The sequence below is a fragment of the Lampetra planeri genome, chromosome 34, assembly GCF_965212315.1.
Source record: "Lampetra planeri chromosome 34, kcLamPlan1.2.h2, whole genome shotgun sequence".
In the NCBI taxonomy this organism is placed as follows: domain Eukaryota; kingdom Metazoa; phylum Chordata; class Hyperoartia; order Petromyzontiformes; family Petromyzontidae; genus Lampetra; species Lampetra planeri.
Genome location: NC_136140.1, coordinates 5,626,080 through 5,644,046, shown reverse-complemented (window position 1 = coordinate 5,644,046; position 17,967 = coordinate 5,626,080). Strand labels below are relative to the sequence as shown.

General features: G+C 49.1%; 1 protein-coding gene across 1 annotated transcript; it reads right to left on the bottom strand.

The window, feature by feature from the left end:
• Nucleotides 1-220: 220 nt before the first annotated feature.
• Nucleotides 221-15,933, bottom strand: LOC144730062 (metabotropic glutamate receptor 3-like). The gene is made up of 7 exons (XM_078610584.1): nucleotides 15,300-15,933; nucleotides 13,726-14,581; nucleotides 9,084-10,135; nucleotides 7,974-8,152; nucleotides 7,154-7,172; nucleotides 4,581-4,584; nucleotides 221-360 (listed from the first exon to the last, which is right to left on the bottom strand). The coding sequence occupies exons 1-7, from the start codon at nucleotides 15,849-15,851 to the stop codon at nucleotides 302-304; spliced, it is 2,721 nt and encodes a 906-aa protein (XP_078466710.1). The 5' UTR covers nucleotides 15,852-15,933; the 3' UTR covers nucleotides 221-301.
• Nucleotides 15,934-17,967: the final 2,034 nt, after the last annotated feature.

Sequence of the window (17,967 nt, the reverse complement as noted above, 5' to 3'; positions counted from 1 at the left end):
AGCAGTGTATTATTAGGCAAGTGACAAAAAACAAGATTTTGAATATCCTGGCAAACCAGATTTGACAACCCTACAACAAAAAAAGGGCATTCCTGTGAAGACCAGAACTGATGGCAACCTTTGTAACCGGGGGGGGAGGTGCCACCACTTCACTCCCTTGAATCACTCCGCTATTTCTTTTTGAGGACACGCCGTTTTTAGGCGGGCAGTGGATGGAGGTGCTCTGGAAATCAAAATCAAAGTAAACTCCACCACTTGCGGCTCGTTTGTGCTGTGCTTCGTGCCTGGCGACAGGGGGCCCTCAAAGCGACGAGGTCGTGGAGTCGATCACCTCCTTTCCGTTGCACACGGTAGGCACCCCTCGGCAGGGGACTTGGCCTGCGGCGCACACAAAGACAAAGATTCCCCGTGCGGCGCTGAACACAATGTTCGGGCGAGTTCTGCTAGTCGAGCGCCTATGCACGTGCAGTGTATGTTGGAGTTAAAAAAGGACAAGTATAACCCGTAAAAACAAAGTTTTCACTATAAATCCTTTATATGCGTGGCGGCTAGAGTCCTTTCGTCCTCTGGCTTGAGATGGCTGCCACCTATCGGTCAGATGATTGCATGGCGTCATTAAGCAATTGGTAATTAAATATAATATTTTTGTCCTAAAAAGTGTAAAATTTTGGAAAAAAATTTTCACGAACATTAATTGTCACGCACAACGAGTCTGTGTGGAAAGTGTCAGCTCGATTGGATCACGGGAAGTGGGTTAAAAAACGACCGAAAGATTTGCACGGTCCTAAGCAAGCAAGTGAACTTAATATAAAGGATTTAAAAATGAAAACAAATCAATAAAATTACGACGTTTCGGAGGCAACGCCTGGAGCTTTGTGATGTAGATGGCGGAAGTACATAAGCAAGCTAGGTTTCATATTCTTAGGTTTTTTCGGTAAAGTCACGTAGGTAAAAAAATAATATTAAAATTAATAAAAGTAAAATAAAAAATAAAATAAAAATCACGACGTTTCGGAGGCAACACAAGCTTCCGTCTTCAAGTGGAACCGTCACAGCACGACAGCTGTATCAAGTGAGAGAAATTCCAAGAAAACAGTCCTTGTATATATACTGGTTGAGGGTGGGAGGAGCCAAGGTAGGCCCTGGATATTCCCACCTGAAGACGGAAGCTTGTGTTGCCTCAGAAATGTCGTGATTTTTATTTTATTTTTTATTTTACTTTTATTAATTTTAATTTGAAATTTTTACCTACGTGACTTTACCGAAAAAAACCTAAGAATATGAATCCTTGCAGTCACGAAAGCTTCAAATCTAGAAGCAAGCTAGGATTAAGCCGCCTTTTATTATGCACGCCGGTGGATTGCAGGCAAGCAGTGTGTGAAACGCTAAACAACTACTATGGCTGTACAATTATAAGGCAGCTAGAGTTTGGCTTGGTTGATGACATCTTTCCAATGATTGCTTAATTTAAAACCATCCTCTCGGTTGAAGTTGCGTCTATGTTTGTATATCTGGATGGCTTCATGAACACATCTTTGGTAGTAGTGAGAAAATATTAAAAAAACCCAAAGAGTATGGATCCTTGCAGTCACGAAAGTTTAAAATCTAGAATATGTTGGAGTTCTTTCGAGCCGGACGTAGCCAATCGTTCTAATCGAGGGGTGCTTTCACATCTGATGAGGCAGAGCTGCGGCTACTACGGACAGTCAGTGCAAATACACAACAACAGTGTGAGAAAACATAGAGCTCACAAAGATACAACTTCATAAACTCCCCGTCGATATTTTTCTCGTCTCTTTTTCTTGCCAAGTTTATTGTTGCAACCAGTTTTATGGATCACTTTAGAATGGCAGGGTGGGGGGGGGGCACATCTTGTCAATGTTGCTGCTACCTTTGAAATTCCAAGCTTTCATGCGAGCATGTTTATAGACACGCATTGTTTTCATACTTTCTGCAAATCTTTAAAACCATTCGTCAGTGATGTTCTGCCCTGTCTCTCCCAGCTTTCGTTTTGTAAAGCGTCTTGAAATTGCAATTACATTCGGATGCTATGAATTTTTTAAAATTATGTTGTGTTTATTTGTAAAAAAAAAAACTAAATGGGGAAAAGCTGTTGCATGGCTAAGGGATTTAAAATTGGAATTGTGTTTCTCCCTTACACTTATAATTCAGTGTAACGCATGTGCGTGTTGAGTCAATTTCATCACAGCAGTTTTAATCAATGGACAGCCTATTCTCAATCCACTGCTAGATGACTGCCTCCCCATGCAATGTCCGTCATGGTGGGAGCTGTTTGACCATACTTCACCACGCTGGTTACTGTCAATTGGTGAAGAAGTGAGTGCACAGGCAGGACTGGTTCAGATGTCACTCGCCACTGAAGATAGCCCTGGGGCCTGGATTTGAACTCAGGTCACCGGGTTCACATTGCAGCATGCAACCAGTTGCACCACTTCTCCAACTCCTGTGCAACCGTACACGATTTAATAATCCTTCCCCCCCTCCGCCACAATCATCCTGCCTATAAAACAAATGCTCGTTGTTTACAGCTCGTGCGCTGGTTCACAATCAGGACTCTCGATTCTCGGAGGTTTTTTGCGTCGGTTGGCACAGGAAGGGCGGCAGTGAGACAAGATGCCACGGGTTCCATTGCAAGCACGGCCAGCGCAGTTCGCACCTACTCAGGTGCAGCCACCCCGTGGGCTTGGTTCTCTCTCGGAGAACTTGGGGTGCATGGGCAACAAGCGGCTTCAACTGCGCCCCGGCGCAACTCGAGTGTCGTCAGTGGAAATATTGCACGAGTTGGGCAGAGCCTTCCCAAGTTCATAATATTTCTGCTCGGCCCGAATTTCTGACGCGGAATGTCGAGGCGAGCCTGCGAAGCAAAGTTGTCACGGGAGAATTCGGTCCTCTTCTGCCCTGAATTTGCAGCCGAAACTAAACTCAACTTTTTTGTTTTATTTACCAGGTAAGGCCCACTGTGCAACATAGTCTCTTTTATTTAACTCTGTTTGTCTGTTGTTGTTGTCGTTGTTGTCGTATTCTCAAATCTTGTAGCTCAATTTTAACCCACTTCCCAATATAGTATCGACTGCAAACTTGGTATACTTACGTCATACTGATGACAATACTATATATCATAAAAAAATACATAATTTTTCAACATTCTTTTTTATATGTTATGTTTCGGCTTGGGTCTAATTGTCCACGGTCAACTGACGTTGGCTGTAAATGACCACGGCCTCTTACGTTGTGGCAAGCTTCGGGCCACTTCCTGGAGTCGTGGAGTTCTGTCATTACTAGTACATTTCATAAAAGCGTGTTTATATAAAAAGTTTTTTTAAATATTACTTATTCAGAAGCGACCTAGCCACAAATGGACATGGCTGCAAGGTGTTGTGGGCTACACTCCAGTCCTGCGGTTCACAGAAACGCGTACTATAAGATCCGTCCCCTCACAGCAAGTGGCCAGACCTCAGGGTCTGTTCGCCACGGGTGGCCGTAACAGGGATTCGTCATTGCGTGCGTGTAGGACGGGCTGAAAAACAGCCACCTTTTTCCTTGCGAGCGTTGGCACCGCTGCGGCAATGTCCGATGGCTTCAAGAGACACTGGAGCTTTGTGCTTATTGAATCACGCCCGCACGTTCGTGGACGTTCTTAAGTGTGGCGCGTGCAGCTATGCGTGGTATTAAAATAGTGCGCCGGTCATTTCCTCTGCCGCAACTGTGACGCCTTTGAAGCTGTTTGTTGACTTGAGCTTCAACGGACGTCACTTCCTCATTAAGAGGCACGCACTTGTGATTACAGGGACGCGAGAAAGTGAGCTAACTCGAAAAAAATAATCGTACGAAATGCGCTCGGTGTAGGGGACTCGGCACAAGATTCATGAGCCACACACAAACTCTCATCTCGTGTGGCAGGGGGCCGTCCATAAATGACGTCACGCGATTTTGGACGATTTTTGACCCCCCCCCCCTTCGTCACACGGCGTCACAAAAAGTCAGACCCCCCCCTCAAATATGACGTCACAAAGCTCTGCTGCCCCCCCCAAACCATATTTCCATTTTGAAAATAAAACATGCTTCAAATCGCTTTAAACTATTGTCATTGTAGTGCGTGTTTAATGTGGCGCTGCACTCTGATGTTGTAGGAGAAAATATTTATTAAAAAGTATTTAACTAAATAGAACGTGTTGTCTATATTTAAAGTTGCGCATTTTGATGTGACGTCACATTTCTCAAATCCCCCTCCCCCTTCGTCACACATCGTCACAAATGTCTGACACCCCCCCCCCCTCCCAGGTGCGTGACGTCATTTATGAACGGCCCCTTGCCTCCGCAGGTGAAGACTTCGCCATTCAGAATTTAGCCAGGTAGGAGCAATCAATTTAGCGCGGGCCACGTGACTTTTATTTCAACGACCCGCAGCGGGACTTTTAACAGGACACCAGGATTAACTGTCGGCTCTATTACCAAGCGCAATGAGATTATGAATGTACAACGAGCAGACTGGTAGTTTAGTTTGTTATCAATTCTAAGTGCCACTATACTACCTTGCACGGCACGATGTCGCTTAGCACTGTGCTATGATAACGGATTATTTGTCTCGAAAGATACATCCCGACGGATCAGCAGCACAACCTTGCACTCGGAACCAGGATTGAGGGATGTTGTTTTAGCTTACACATCCAACAATGATAAAGCCTGGCTTCAGCTTTCTGCAATCAGATCGTTTTTGAAACGTTTTGCCCTTTGCCAGCGTCGATTAATGTCCAACGTCCAGATTGATTATATTTATACGATTTGAGAAGCAGTGAGTTTCGTGATGCAGAGCCACAGTAGGCTGCCTTTATTTTTATATTCTTGGTTCTTTCGGTAAAGTCACGTAGAAGGGAAATAATAAAATAATAAAAATATAAAAAAAAATTCTCACGACGTTTTGACTGCGACACAAGCAATCATCATCAGGTGTGGATTTCACATCATCAGGTGTGGATTTCACATCATCAGGTGTGGATTTCACATCATCAGGTGTGGATTTCACATCATCAGGTGTGGATTTCACATCATCAGGTGTGGATTTCACATCATCAGGTGTGGATTTCACATCATCAGGTGTGGATTTCACATCATCAGGTGTGGATTTCACATCATCAGGTGTGGATTTCACACCTGACGACGATTGCTTGTGTTGCAGTCGAAACGTCGTGAGGATTTTTATTGTTTTATATTTTTATTATTTTATTATTTCCCTTCTACGTGACTTTACCGAAAGAACCAAGAATATTAATCTCTGCAGTCACGAAAGCTTTAAATCAATAATTTAACTGCCTTTATTTCGTCGGGAAAGTCGGTCAAATTGGTTAGGAGAGTCAAATAATGCGCGGCTCATTAGATTATTTCTCCCCTCCCCCCCCCAAAAAAAAAAGAAACGGCTAGTGTCATTTAAAAATGCAGCCGAGTTGCTCTGTGATGCAGAGATTTTCTATGACCGGCCAGCAGCACTAATTGACATTAAACGACTGCAATAAGCAATGAGGCCAAAGCATTTTCCTTCCACTCAGCGTCCGATCCTTACATGCCTTTGCTCTGCCTCGGTGACTCTAAACTGGACGGGGGGGGAAGAGAAAAAATCAAATCAACCTGATCTTGACGGGGGGGGGGGGGGCTTCACTTCACGTCGACAGGGTCCTCAGACCAATCGCGTACGGCACCCGTTCGAGACGGGCAGAGCGTGGCAGCAATCTCCCGCCCTCAAATGTCAATCCAAACGGAAACCCCCGCTGACACAATCTCCCAGACGAGCTCTCCCCAGTCCGTCGCTCCGCCGGCCGGCTGTCAATCAGCTGCAGCGGTGGGCTTGTGGCTTACAGCCAGCCAGGCACCCCGTGTCAAAAGAATTGCCCCACCACCTGCCACGCGTTGTTGTATAGCGCGGGGCGTCACACTGCCGCTGTTCCGTACGTTGACACTGCTCTGCGATGGTTCCACGTGACGGTTCCACTTGACGATAACATTGGGGGAAATTCCATTTTGATAAAAATACAAATTAAAACAATCCACGAAGAGCCAATTCTTCCTTCTAGATTTTAAGTTTTCGTGACTGCAGGGATCCATACTCTTTGGTTCTGTCGGTAAAGTGACGTAGGTTGAAAATAATCATTCTTCTGTCGTACAGCAGGAGGGGGGAAAAGGAACAGTTTTGAAATGCTATGTTTTTTAAACCATTTCGATTTAAAGCTTTCGTGACTGCAGGGATTCATCTTCTTGGTTCTTTCGGTAAAGTCACGCTGTCTTTCCGACAGACCTGTTCTTCACCTGAGGACGGCTGCTTGCGTTGTGGCCGAAACGTCGTGAGAATTATTTTATTATGTTTTATTTGTATTATTTTATTATTTCCCTTCTACGTGACTTTACCGAAAGAACCAAGAAGATTTTTTAAACCAATCCAAGGAGGCAGTAGATGCTGTGTGGATCGCAGCGACACCGCTAGGACGTTGCATGGATGGCGCCTTCGCCGGCGACGCGTTTTGACGCTTTGGACTTCACCACCGTCGCAGGTCGGCGAACCTGCGACCTTCCGTTTGTGATAGGTGGACGCGCATCTCCCGTGCTGCGTTCGAGCGCGGCGTAGCGAGGTCCACGGTCGTCGTGTGAGAGAAAGGCTCGGTGCCTCCACGGTCGGGTCCTCGACGAGGCATTTATTGCCACCTCCATAACCGCCCATGATTTGTCCAGCGAGTGCCGACGTCGGTATTTTATTTTCGGCTGCCGGAGCAAAGGGGTGCGTGTCCAGAGAGAGCTTCCAGGATTTCAGCCTCTGGTGTGGGGGGTTCTTTCCCGTCTTGTTGATGAAAATCAACGGACTTCATCCATGCATGGGCGGGGAACCGAAGGCTCATGGCATGGCCGTGGCTTGCGACCTCACTTCATGCGGCCTGCTGCCACGTGACACCTACCACTTCGTAACAGCTCACAAACGATATCCGTCCATCGTCGCAAGCTTCGTAGCCACACTAATCTGGTTCCAGAGGAAAATATTTTCGACATGGCAAGAACATTGATTGGAATTTTGGCATGCTTGGTCACTTCGTTCACTCACTGCAAGGACCTCTTGCTCAGGACTTCACTTCATGCGGCCTCTTGCAGTGACAGAAGTGACTGAGCTGTGTCTGTCCCCCAGTAGCGCCTTAACAGGCTGTTTGGGCAAGTGCTGTTAGCGAGTATCACCTATGAAGGTTGGCACGGCACACGAGGGGGTGGCTGGCCAACACCATGCCTGGCCGCCTTTGTCTCCCTAGTGCTGATGTTTACACATCACCCCCAGGTACTCATTTGAGGCTGAGTCGACCTAGGGGAGGTCCAGGACCGATTATGATAATAGTCACTGGTGTTGGTGGCTGTGAGTGGGAATTTAACTCGGGTCGCCGGGTTCATAGCGCAGCGCGCTTCCCGCGACACGACCGCATTGTAGACAATACGCACACATATCAGAAAACAATTATTTGAAACAAAAAATATGCTCGGGTCTCATCTTATTTTGGGCCCTTCATTCGAGATATTCACATGCTGTTTGAAAACAAAATGTCTTTAGTATAGAATCGATGATTTGTGGATGCACTAATAATGTATCTGGGGAAGCAATTCCATATCTGTCTATCCATACGGTTTAGCCCGTATTCTTGTACAGGGAAATTTAGTTTTCAGCTCCATACGGCGCACAGCCGTATCGATACGGGCAAACACATGTTTGTCTATTTGTTTGTGTTTCTCCCTTGTAATGGGACTTTGTAGGATGAACGTTGAGATTTATAAGGGCACCACGGGGTGACCAATACGGTCTGAATTGGTCTGTAATAAGACAGGCACTAATACATGGTGTTGACAGGTTTGCTATTATGTAACTTTGGTGCCAAAACTCTTAAGCACACAGTGGCGGCGGTGGCTGCGGTGACGGCGGTGACGGCGGTGACTCACTGAATGAGCTGGAGGGGCCGGAGCCCGAGACGCTGAAGCGGTTGGTGACGACGCGGAGGCTCGCCACGTTCTTCTGTGGCTGGAAGAGGATGACGTGAGCCTTGGGAGCGAAGAGGCAGCCAAGCACCACGGAGCCACTCAGGCTCACGGACACGCACATCGTGGTGGTCTGCACCTGCTCAACACACCGCCGTGGGTGAGTGGGTGAATGGGCAGTTGGTGAATGGGTGGGTGGCTAAGTAGATTTGTTAATGGGTGGGTGGATGAATGGGAGGGTGGACGATTGAATTGGGGAGGGGGGCGGGGGGGTCGGTGGGTGAATGTGTGGTTACGTGAATGGGTGGGTGGGTGGGTGGATGGATGGGCAGGTGGTCAAGTGGGTAGATGGATGGGTGGGTTGGTGGATGAATGGGTGGGCGGATGGGTGGGTGGCCAATGTGAGTGTCTTACCAAGGGCAGGAAAGAGAATTAAATTGGGGGAAAGCTGGTCGAAAGTACATGGCGTGATCAGAGTGGTTTATTTGTTACCACAAAGCTTATAATAAGAATAATCCAAATAATTCCCTTTATGTTCCCACGAAAACTCACGGAATTTGTAATGTTTGGCCATTTCTGTGAATATTTAGTTTTGTTGGTAGAAACCAGAGGACATGGAGAAAACTCACTGTGCATACAAAAAGGTGACAATCAACGTTTTTCGGTTCAGATCGCGTTATTTATGAATGTGTCATAACCCTCCACCACCCGACATGGCCAATCAGTAAAAAAGTGTCACGTTGACAAAGGACAAATAGTTCACTGCTTTAGCCCACCGGTGTGTTGAAGCGTGAAACCACAACATTTATAATTTTTGTGGTTTCACGCTTCAACACACCTGCTGAGCGGGGATATGATGTGGGCCTCGGAGGGCAATGTCACTCTCCAGGCTCGACCCTGCTTAGCTACCGAGATTCGTCGAGATCCTGAGTAAAATCTGCCACGTGGACAATTATGTACACGTTTGGCAGTGGGCGTAGCCATCGAGTGTGCAGGCGGTGCAACTGCTCCATGGTCCGTGGGCAGAATGGGGCCTAGGGTAAAGGCAAGAGCCGAAACGACGGAGTTACCCTGTAGTCGCTGGAGGTCACGTAGAATATGGGCAGGAAGGCGAGCCAGATGATGCACGTGGTGTACATGGTGAACCCGATGAACTTGGCCTCGTTGAAGTTCTCGGGGCACTTGCGCGTCTTGAACGCGTAGACGGTGCACAGCACCACCAGGATCACGTCGTAGCCCAGCGAGATGAGCATGCTGGAGTCCTGCACGTTGCACTTGAGCGTCACCACGTTGCGCTTCTCCAGCGACGTGTCCCTGCGGTCGCCGGGCGGCTCCACGACGAGCCACGCGATGATGAAGAGGATCTGGCAGCAGATGAGCGCCATGCAGATGAGCACCTGCGACGCGGGGCTGATGAACTTGAGCCGCTGGGCGCCCTCCTTGACGCTGTTAAAGATGCGCGCAATGCGGTTGGTCTTGGTGAGCAGCGCCGCGTAGCACATGGCGAAGGACGTGCCCAGGCCCAGCCGCCGCAGCGTGCACACGGACGGCGACGGCTTGGCGATGAAGAAGAAGGTCATGCTGTAGCACATGAAGACGCCGAAGAGCAGGATGTAGCAGAGCTCGCGGCCCGAGGCCTTCACGATGGGCGTGTCGTTGTGCTTGAAGAAGACGGCGGCCACCAGCAGCGTGCACACGATGCCCAGGCACGAGATGGTGACGGGCACCACGGCCCAGCCGTCCTCCCACTTGATGTACTCTTCCGGGAGGTCGTAGCAGCCCGTCTGGTCGTCGGTGGGCCAGCTGCCCAGCTTGCACTCCAAGCAGGTGAACTCGTCGTACAGGAACTCGTAGGGCTGGCACGGGATGCAGATCCAGCAGCAGTTGTCGGGCTGCATGCTCTTCATCTCGTTCTTGGCGCATGGGTCACTGCACTGCGACACGGGCACGGAGTTCTTGGCCCACTGGATACGGCTCGTCTCCAGGTGCAGAGCCTCGGCCCAGTAGCCCACCTTGGTGTAGGTGTAGCGCTTGCCCGTCTGCTTGTAGTTGAAGAGGTTGTAGCGGCCGATGCCGTCGCCGAACTTGTCGAAGCGAACCCTCGAGTCGTTGCGGAACGGGGCTGCGTGCGGGAACGAAATGCATATATACGTACGTACGTACGTTGAACCTTTTCGCACCGGACATAGCCAACGGTGATCATCGCAGGTGCGGGAGGAAGGACAACAAACTGTACACAAAAAATCGGTTCTCAGGAAATTAGTTTTCAATCTAGACGATTTAAAAGTTCATAATTCCAGTGGCTTCCTAATATCGGGAGAGCGTTCCAGACGGCCGCAGAAGCGCATCTTAAAGTGCACGATGCGGTGACCATCTTTGTTTGATGACGAGCCAACAGCCACTGCTGCGAGGATGGTCGGAGTTTCCGTAATGGTTTATGCTCCTTGACGATATCAGCAAGGTACACTTGTGGTTTATTTGTGGCAAGCATTTTGTGTGTAATGAGTGCTACCTTATAATAGTATGTATGTTGAACTTATTTCGCACCGTACGTAGCCAACCGTGCTAATCGGACATGGTCGGATCTTGCAGTACTACCCTTTATGACACGTGCCAAAGAATGTTGTACACCCTGCAGTTTAGTAATGGAGATGAATTTCAGTGCGTTGCAGTTACAGCTTTGCTTGGCGTGATGATCACACGCGCGTGTATCAGGGACAGGGACGTGTTCCCAGATTTTCATATTGATCTAAAAAATATGAAATCGGGCCGAGATTTAACATTTTGGATGATTTAAACAAAAAAAATGTCGGATTGATCCGAAAACATGATGACTTCGCAAGTGAGGTCACTGTCGAGGCCTTAATCCCGCGCTTTTTTCCCGCCAAAAGTAGTCACGTGGCATCGGCCGATGTCGTGTTTGTCAGCACAAAGACACACGTTAAATGATCACACGATGTAATTGGTCCGAAGATACAAAAAGTATCAGAAATTGTCCTTAAAATCTGAAATGTTAAAATAAAAAAAAATTGACCACAGTGTGTACATATCGTTATTATTTAACAATCACGATTGTTTACCAAAGGGCCAAAACGTCATGCAGCCTGCAAGAACACATCACTTTTGAAAGAGTAATTGATGAGAATGAATACGTGTCTTTAATTGAGCAACCTTATGAGAACTTGGGAAGAAGCAGACAGAGGAGTGTTTTAACCTGCAGTGTGGTGGTCGAATACATTTTGGGTCATATTAAAGCAGTGGTTCCTAACCTGGGGTGTACGCACCCCCTGGGGGTGCGAGAGGCCCTTTCTGTGGGTGGCGTGACACGACAGGAATTTTTTTTTGAAGGTAAATCACCGAAAGACAAACAACGCACGGGCACCGAATTACAACTACGTTGTAGTAGGTTTTTACCCTTTAAACTGGTACAAAAGTGACACATTTATACAAGGCAACATGTTTGCAATAACCACAACACAAGCAGTCAAAATGCAAACAAAAAGAAACAACTCTGATAATGGTAATGATATGCACTGTCCTCATTACCATTATCAGAGTTGTTTCTTTTTGTTTGCATTTTGACTGCTTGTGTTGTGGTTATTGCAAACATGATGCCTTGTATAAAGGTGTCAGTTTTGTACCAGTTTAGAGGGTAAAAACCTACTACTATATTTTGCCACTGATAAAGGAGGTCTCATAGTACAACTACGTTGTTTCATCAAACCCTATGTATTCATTCACATTATAAATTGCTTGGACGACTGAGAACCAATGGGTTGCAAGACAGCAGTAAAGGTCATGAACCACTGCATTTAAGAATCAGCCGAGTAGATGGAGTAGATATGAGCACGATGTGTTGGTATGTATCACGATACTTTACAGCTGCTTGGGTTTAGCACTTGCTTCAACAGTGCAGGCCACAGGGGGATCTTCGTCCCCGGACACGCATCCTTAGCCTTACATTTTAAACGGTGGTGGAATATTCACTAATATAAAGTAAATATTTCGCGTAATTGTTTAATAGCGCAGTGATAATTATTAACCAATTACGAAAAAAATAACATTACCTAAGGTGCAATTATATATAATGGTTAATGAAGCAAGATAGCTTTACTCTTTATCGTAATTAGACCAGGGTAACATAATGGGCAATTATTCTAATTGCTCTACCACGAGGAGCTATACACAATTAATTTACCCAATGCATGCACTCCTATTGTGATCATCTCATAATAAATGGTCGGATCACCTGTGGATGTAGACTTTGTTCATACCGTCACGCGCGTAGTACTCCTCGTCAAAAGGCAATGCCAACGTGCCTTCTGCCAATAGCCAATTTGTGCTTAAATGAGTAAAAACAAGAATTGGTTGATTTACACCCAATACAATATGCCAGCGTCCTCACGCGTGCTCTTTTGGATGAGATTTGGTGGAAAGATTCAGCACGTAATTACGTTTTTTGACAATATATTTTGTCAAATAAACACAGGCAAGGCATCGTGAAATATAATTCAGCAAAAACATCAGGTAACATAAGTATGAATTAGCAGTCAATCGTTTGATTTTTGTAAATTAACGTGGAATGGTGGCAGAGTGGAGAGTGCACTCCGCTATGAAGCCAGTGACCCCGAGATTGCTTCACAGCCAGGTCTAGAGGTCAGTGGCAAAGAGTGATTTGAACTAGTCCTTGACCCCTCGGTACTGACCGGCACGGTGACCTATTGCCAGACAAACCACTTTAGACGTACATGTTGCGGTGTGGCCTTCTTGCACCAGTGGATTAGCAAAAGGCTGTCAATTCTGATGTATTTATCATCATTTTTTAATCATTGCATTCATTTTAGGTTTAATCCATGGATTGAGTTTGCCGGGGGGAGGAGGGGGAGGCAATGCCCCCTCCCAAACTGGACACCTTTATTAATTTATTTTCAGTAGTTTACAACTAATCTTAAAAAAAATAATTGTATGCTCCCGCTATTCCTAATGTGCGGGAGAAAGCGAACCCATGCCCCCACATTCCAAATAAAGAAGTCAAACTCCGCCTATGGCTTTAATCGTATAGTTTCTTGCATGTCTTTGTATTGAACTTATTTCGCACCGTACGTAGCCACCCATGCTAACCGGAGGTGTGGGAACGGCCAACAAAGTGAACACAAAACAAATTTGAGATGCATTATATATATACGGCACGTGAATTTGTGCGTTGCATGACCTGCCATGGTCCGCAGTCTTCCATATTCGAAAACAAGGCAGTACAAGTTGCACATGTCTGATGATTGGCAAAACATTCCTCAAGACGTAGAGAAATCTTAACTCGAATCAGCGCTCTTGGGTCACCAAAGACGAACACACACACACACACAAGATATTTATCGTCATCTGAAACAGTGCCCTCCACGTGGAATGTATTTGCCAATCATCAGGTGCGTGCAGTGTGTAATGCTGAACGAAGAAAAACTGTCAAACGCGTAACTCTAGGGGAGGAGTACGGGAAGAGACGATGCTCAACAGGCGTTAACAGGCATGCAGTGCTCCTCGGGCCGTCGAACCAGAAGTTATTTGTTGGTACAATACATGACAACAAACATAACGGACACGCCTGCCAATCACACAAACCCCCTAGAGTACGCATACGTACGTACGTACACCAATGCAATTGTCGGCAGGCGACGGTAAACATTGCCCGCGTTCGAACGCAACGCACGAACTTACCGTCGAACTGTGCCTTGAGTATGAACTCCTTGTAGAGTCTCTTGCCATCGATGGGCTTCATGGCATCGCAGAGCCCCGTGGTGTTGGGGCACAGGGACCTCTGCATGTTGTGCAGAGCGTGCGCCATGGCGTACACCGCGTTCACCACGAACATGATCTTCGACTCCTGCTCAAAGTTCTTGTCGTTCAGGCTCCGCTGCTGGCTGCACTCGTTCTCCAGGTGCGGCAGCTCGGGGAGCGTGCACTGGAACTTGTGCTGCCAGTACTCGCGGAACCACGGGTTGCGCTCGTTGGCGGTGGGCCTGAGCGACTTGAAGTATTCGCTGAACTCCTGCACGGGGAACGACGACAGCTCGATGGTGATGGCGCCCAGGGCGGCCTTCTCGTTGCCCTTGACGACGTTCTCGAGGGCGCCCCACCCGTCGCTCGCCACCCACAGGAAGGACGTGTTGTTGCTGGTCGCGGCGGCCAGCAGGTTCTTGGCGTCGTCGCTGCGCATGAAGAGGACAACGACTCGGGCGTTGGGCTTCTGCATGAGGTTGTGGACGATGCCCTTGTACGAGTCGGGGCTCGTCAAGCGGCCCACCTTCTCCGACGTGGCGATGCAGATGTTGCGCGAGCGGGCCTCGTTCTCGAAGGCCTCGATGCCCGTCTCGCCGTAGTCGCCCTCCGACGCCACGGTGGACACGTACGTCCAGTTGAAGAAGCGCAGGATGTCCGCCATCGCCTTGGCCTGGTAGAAGTCGGGCGGCACGGTGCGAGCGAAGTAGTCGTAGCGCGACTTGTCGCTCAGCTTGGCGCTCGTCGACGCGTAGCTGATCTGCGGGATCTGGAAGAGCCGGAGCAGGTTGGCCACCTAGGGGTAGCGGGTGAGGTGTGACGATGATCAAAAGGTGGGAAGATGCACGTGAGAAAATAGAAACTTTTTTTGTAGTGTTGCCAATGTTGAGTCAATTTTTTTAAAGCGATCGGTGTCATGCCGAGACAAAGAATCCTTTTAGATCTATCACAGAGCAGTGCAACCCTTCATGTTTGATAACAGCCCATGGAAGCGGATATCATAGAGCTACCTCTGAGGTCTCTGCGAGTGACCTATGATCCACACCGTAGGGGGCAACACTTTTATGCCAACTTTGCCACCGACAATAATGTGTGTTGCACAAGTCAGACCGAGATTTTTTTTTGTCTCCCAGAGCTTGCATTAAGAAACATTAATTTCAGAACAAAATGTAATTTGATGGGACTTTTTGTGCAGTTATTGATAAATGGGCTGAGGCACCTGCGACACTTGAGAACCCAGTTTAATCTTGGGCGGCTGCCTGAATTTGAATCCAGGATGTCGGCGATGCAAGCTCAGAGCTCAGTCCTCTGAGCCCAGCGTTAAATGCATGTTGACGTGTTATTCTTAATGGAGTGGGGAGGCTACTTTCTGGCTTTGCCTGGGGAAAAAAATATCCGTCCATCTCTCTGTCTGTCCCCAGGACACTCCACACACATTTTCACAAAACTACAAAGCCCCCTTCCAATGCAATTGCTGTCCGCGACCGACCGACCGACCGACCGACCGACCGCACCTGTATGGAGACGCTGCTGTCCGACCCCCCGATGACGCCAGCGATGGGCTGCGCGTTCCCTCCGTGGATCGCGTACGTGCCGTCGGGGCACATGAAGTCCGTGCCGTCCACCTTCTGCAGCGACGAGCGCACGAACTCGAGCGCCTGCTCCAGCGCGTACGTGTCCTTGAGGCACGTGTCCAGGACGCGCGCGCCGAGCCGCACTCCGGGCAGCAGCCGCGGGTCCTCGTTGATCCTGTCGAGCGCGAACAGCATCGCCTCCATGCGCTGGATGCCGCGCGCCTCGTTTATGGGGCCGCAGTCCTTGGAGCCGTCGCCCTTCTCGTGCACGGGGAACAGCCCCCCGACCAGCAGCTCCTGCTCCTTCTCCGCATCCTTGCGGCCCGGGCTAGGCTCGGGCCGCGAGGCCGAGCAGACGACGGCGGCGGCGGCGTGCAGCGCGAGGAGCAGGGGGAACGCGCGGCGGCGCTGCTGGTGGTGGTGGTGCCGGCGGTGGCAGCGGTGCGGCGGTGGCGGCGACGGAGGAGGCATGGCTCGGCCGCGGAGGGGCATGCGTGCGCGATGGCGGGCGGCGGATGCGAGGGTTAGACCAGCGCGGAGGAGCGGGCGGCCCAGACGCTTGCGCCCCTCGCGCGTTCACCTGCTGGTGCGGTTACGGGCACGGACGGTTAAGCGGTGTTCGTCGGTGATTCTGCGTCGGCAGTGGCGACGCACAGCGACAGAGCGAACGGCTCGCAATTCGGGAGGTTGCGAGTTTAAATCCTGGTTGGAGGGTTACTTAGCACTGCTTCCCTCCGGGGCTGAAATAATGACGACAACTTTGTGGTGAAGGGTGGATGGAGTCGCCCTCGCCATAGGAATATGGAATTTCCTCCATTGCTTCAGACCTGTAAACGGGAGGCGAGCACCACCTCATTGCTCAACTGAGCAGGAAATCGCTCGGAGTGGTGGATGCGCACGAGTGTCAAAAACTCACGGTTGGCTACGTACGGTGCGAAGGAAGTTCCACATCCATGCATGCAACACATTCGCAAATGACAGGGGGCATTTTGGCCGACAGCACAGAGGACTAGGTACTGAGCATGCAGGCAGTGCGTCTGCACCGATGTTAGCCATAAATGTCAGAGACACCCCCCCCCTTACCCAACCTGCAGCGACCAGCGTGGTGAAGTATGGCCAAACAATTCCCATGACCAACACGGCATGGGGAGATGCCTTCATCCGATTTGAAGAAGAACCGTACACAACATCCATGCAAATTGTATAAAGGCAACGGCAATTGGCTGCGAGGCGTTGTCCTGGCTGGGCAATACGTACACTTCACAGTCTGATGGAAGAAAAAAAAACTCCCATAAAAAACTGAAACTATCTGCGAGATTAGATGCTTCCAGTCGACGTACTATCTGTATAGACTGATTCAACGCTTTTAAGTGCACCGCATTCGACGCTCGTTACACGTGGCCTGAAAAGGAAGCGTACGAAACTCGGGCCGAGGTAAAGGCCAATCTTGGAGAGGGCGCAAATGACGAGAGACATTCAAGATCAAAACTAACAAGTTGACACAAAGGTCCCTGTGAAGGTCAGTAGCAATCTACCACTTGCTGTGCTCTCTGCAAGGCAGCAGCAGCAGCGGCGGCGGCGACTGTCAAATAGCGGCTGTCACCGAAAGACCGGGCTTGTTACGGCCAAGGGAGGGAGGTGGGAGGGGGTGGGGGGAACAAACGGAATCTTGATTTTTTGTTGTTGCTGTTGTTGTTGTGTTCTCGACCGTACACTTGCGAGGCTCAAAATTACCCATAAAACAGGTTTATCTTTGGGTTAGATCGCGTAAATATAAACGTGTCGTTAAAACCGCCACCACCCGACACAGCCAATCGGTAAGGTTTGTCACGTAAAACAGAACGTTGCCAATTCGTCACTAGTACAGCACACCGGTGTGTTGGAGAGCAACGCCACAACATTTACAATCTGAGTACGACGTTTCGCCAGTAATTACAACCAGCTTCATCAGAATAGAGTGGTAGATGTGATGACATCACTTGTGCTCTTCTTGAGCGAAGTGGTGGGGGGGGGGGGATGACATTGTGTTGTGGCCTGAGCAAGTTTTGCATGGAAATCCGTGGGAAGCCACTGCTGTGTGGAGCTGCTCAAGCTTCAGATCCCCCCTGGCAGTGTCGTTTTCTCACAGGTTCGGGGTTTTCCTTTGCATCTGCCAACGTCGGGCTATCGGGCAGAGGCTGAGGTGTCCCCAATGAGGGAAAAGGGGCCCCAAATGTCACCGTGGCCAAAGCCATTGATGCCGCAACGCCTCGCCGATGTTTTCTACTTGACGGTAAAAAATAAAAATAGTAACCCGATTTATTTCGCGCGCAATATTCTTTGACGGACATAAATGACCGCGACTCTTGACGCGCGGAGCCGAGCTCAGTGTCGCTCGCGAGTCAAACAAAACGTGGTGGAAGGGGGCCTCGATCGAAATGCGCGGATGAAAATGCGCAGAAGGCGCGGCGCGTGAAGGTAGCGATGTAACGAGCAAATGGTCGCACAAGTCTGCGTGTGATCGGGGCTGATGTGGAAGTCGTGCTGGTGATGTACACGAGCGACGTTCCCTTTTGTCCACCTCGTGTCAGGCGAGCGGTGGCTCCAATCGCCGTGTATCCTCACGATT

What these genes read in the sequence shown, in the direction of transcription:
- LOC144730062 (XM_078610584.1), bottom strand. Translation starts at nt 15,851, where the DNA reads ATGCCCCTCCGCGGCCGAGCCATGCCTCCTCCGTCGCCGCCACCGCCG. An exon ending in ACAGCAGCGTCTCCATACAG is followed by an intron (nt 14,582 to 15,299) that starts GTGCGGTCGGTC and finishes CGCTACCCCTAG; the next exon opens with GTGGCCAACCTGCTCCGGCT. An exon ending in TGACCTCCAGCGACTACAGG is followed by an intron (nt 8,153 to 9,083) that starts GTAACTCCGTCG and finishes TGTGTTGAGCAG; the next exon opens with GTGCAGACCACCACGATGTG.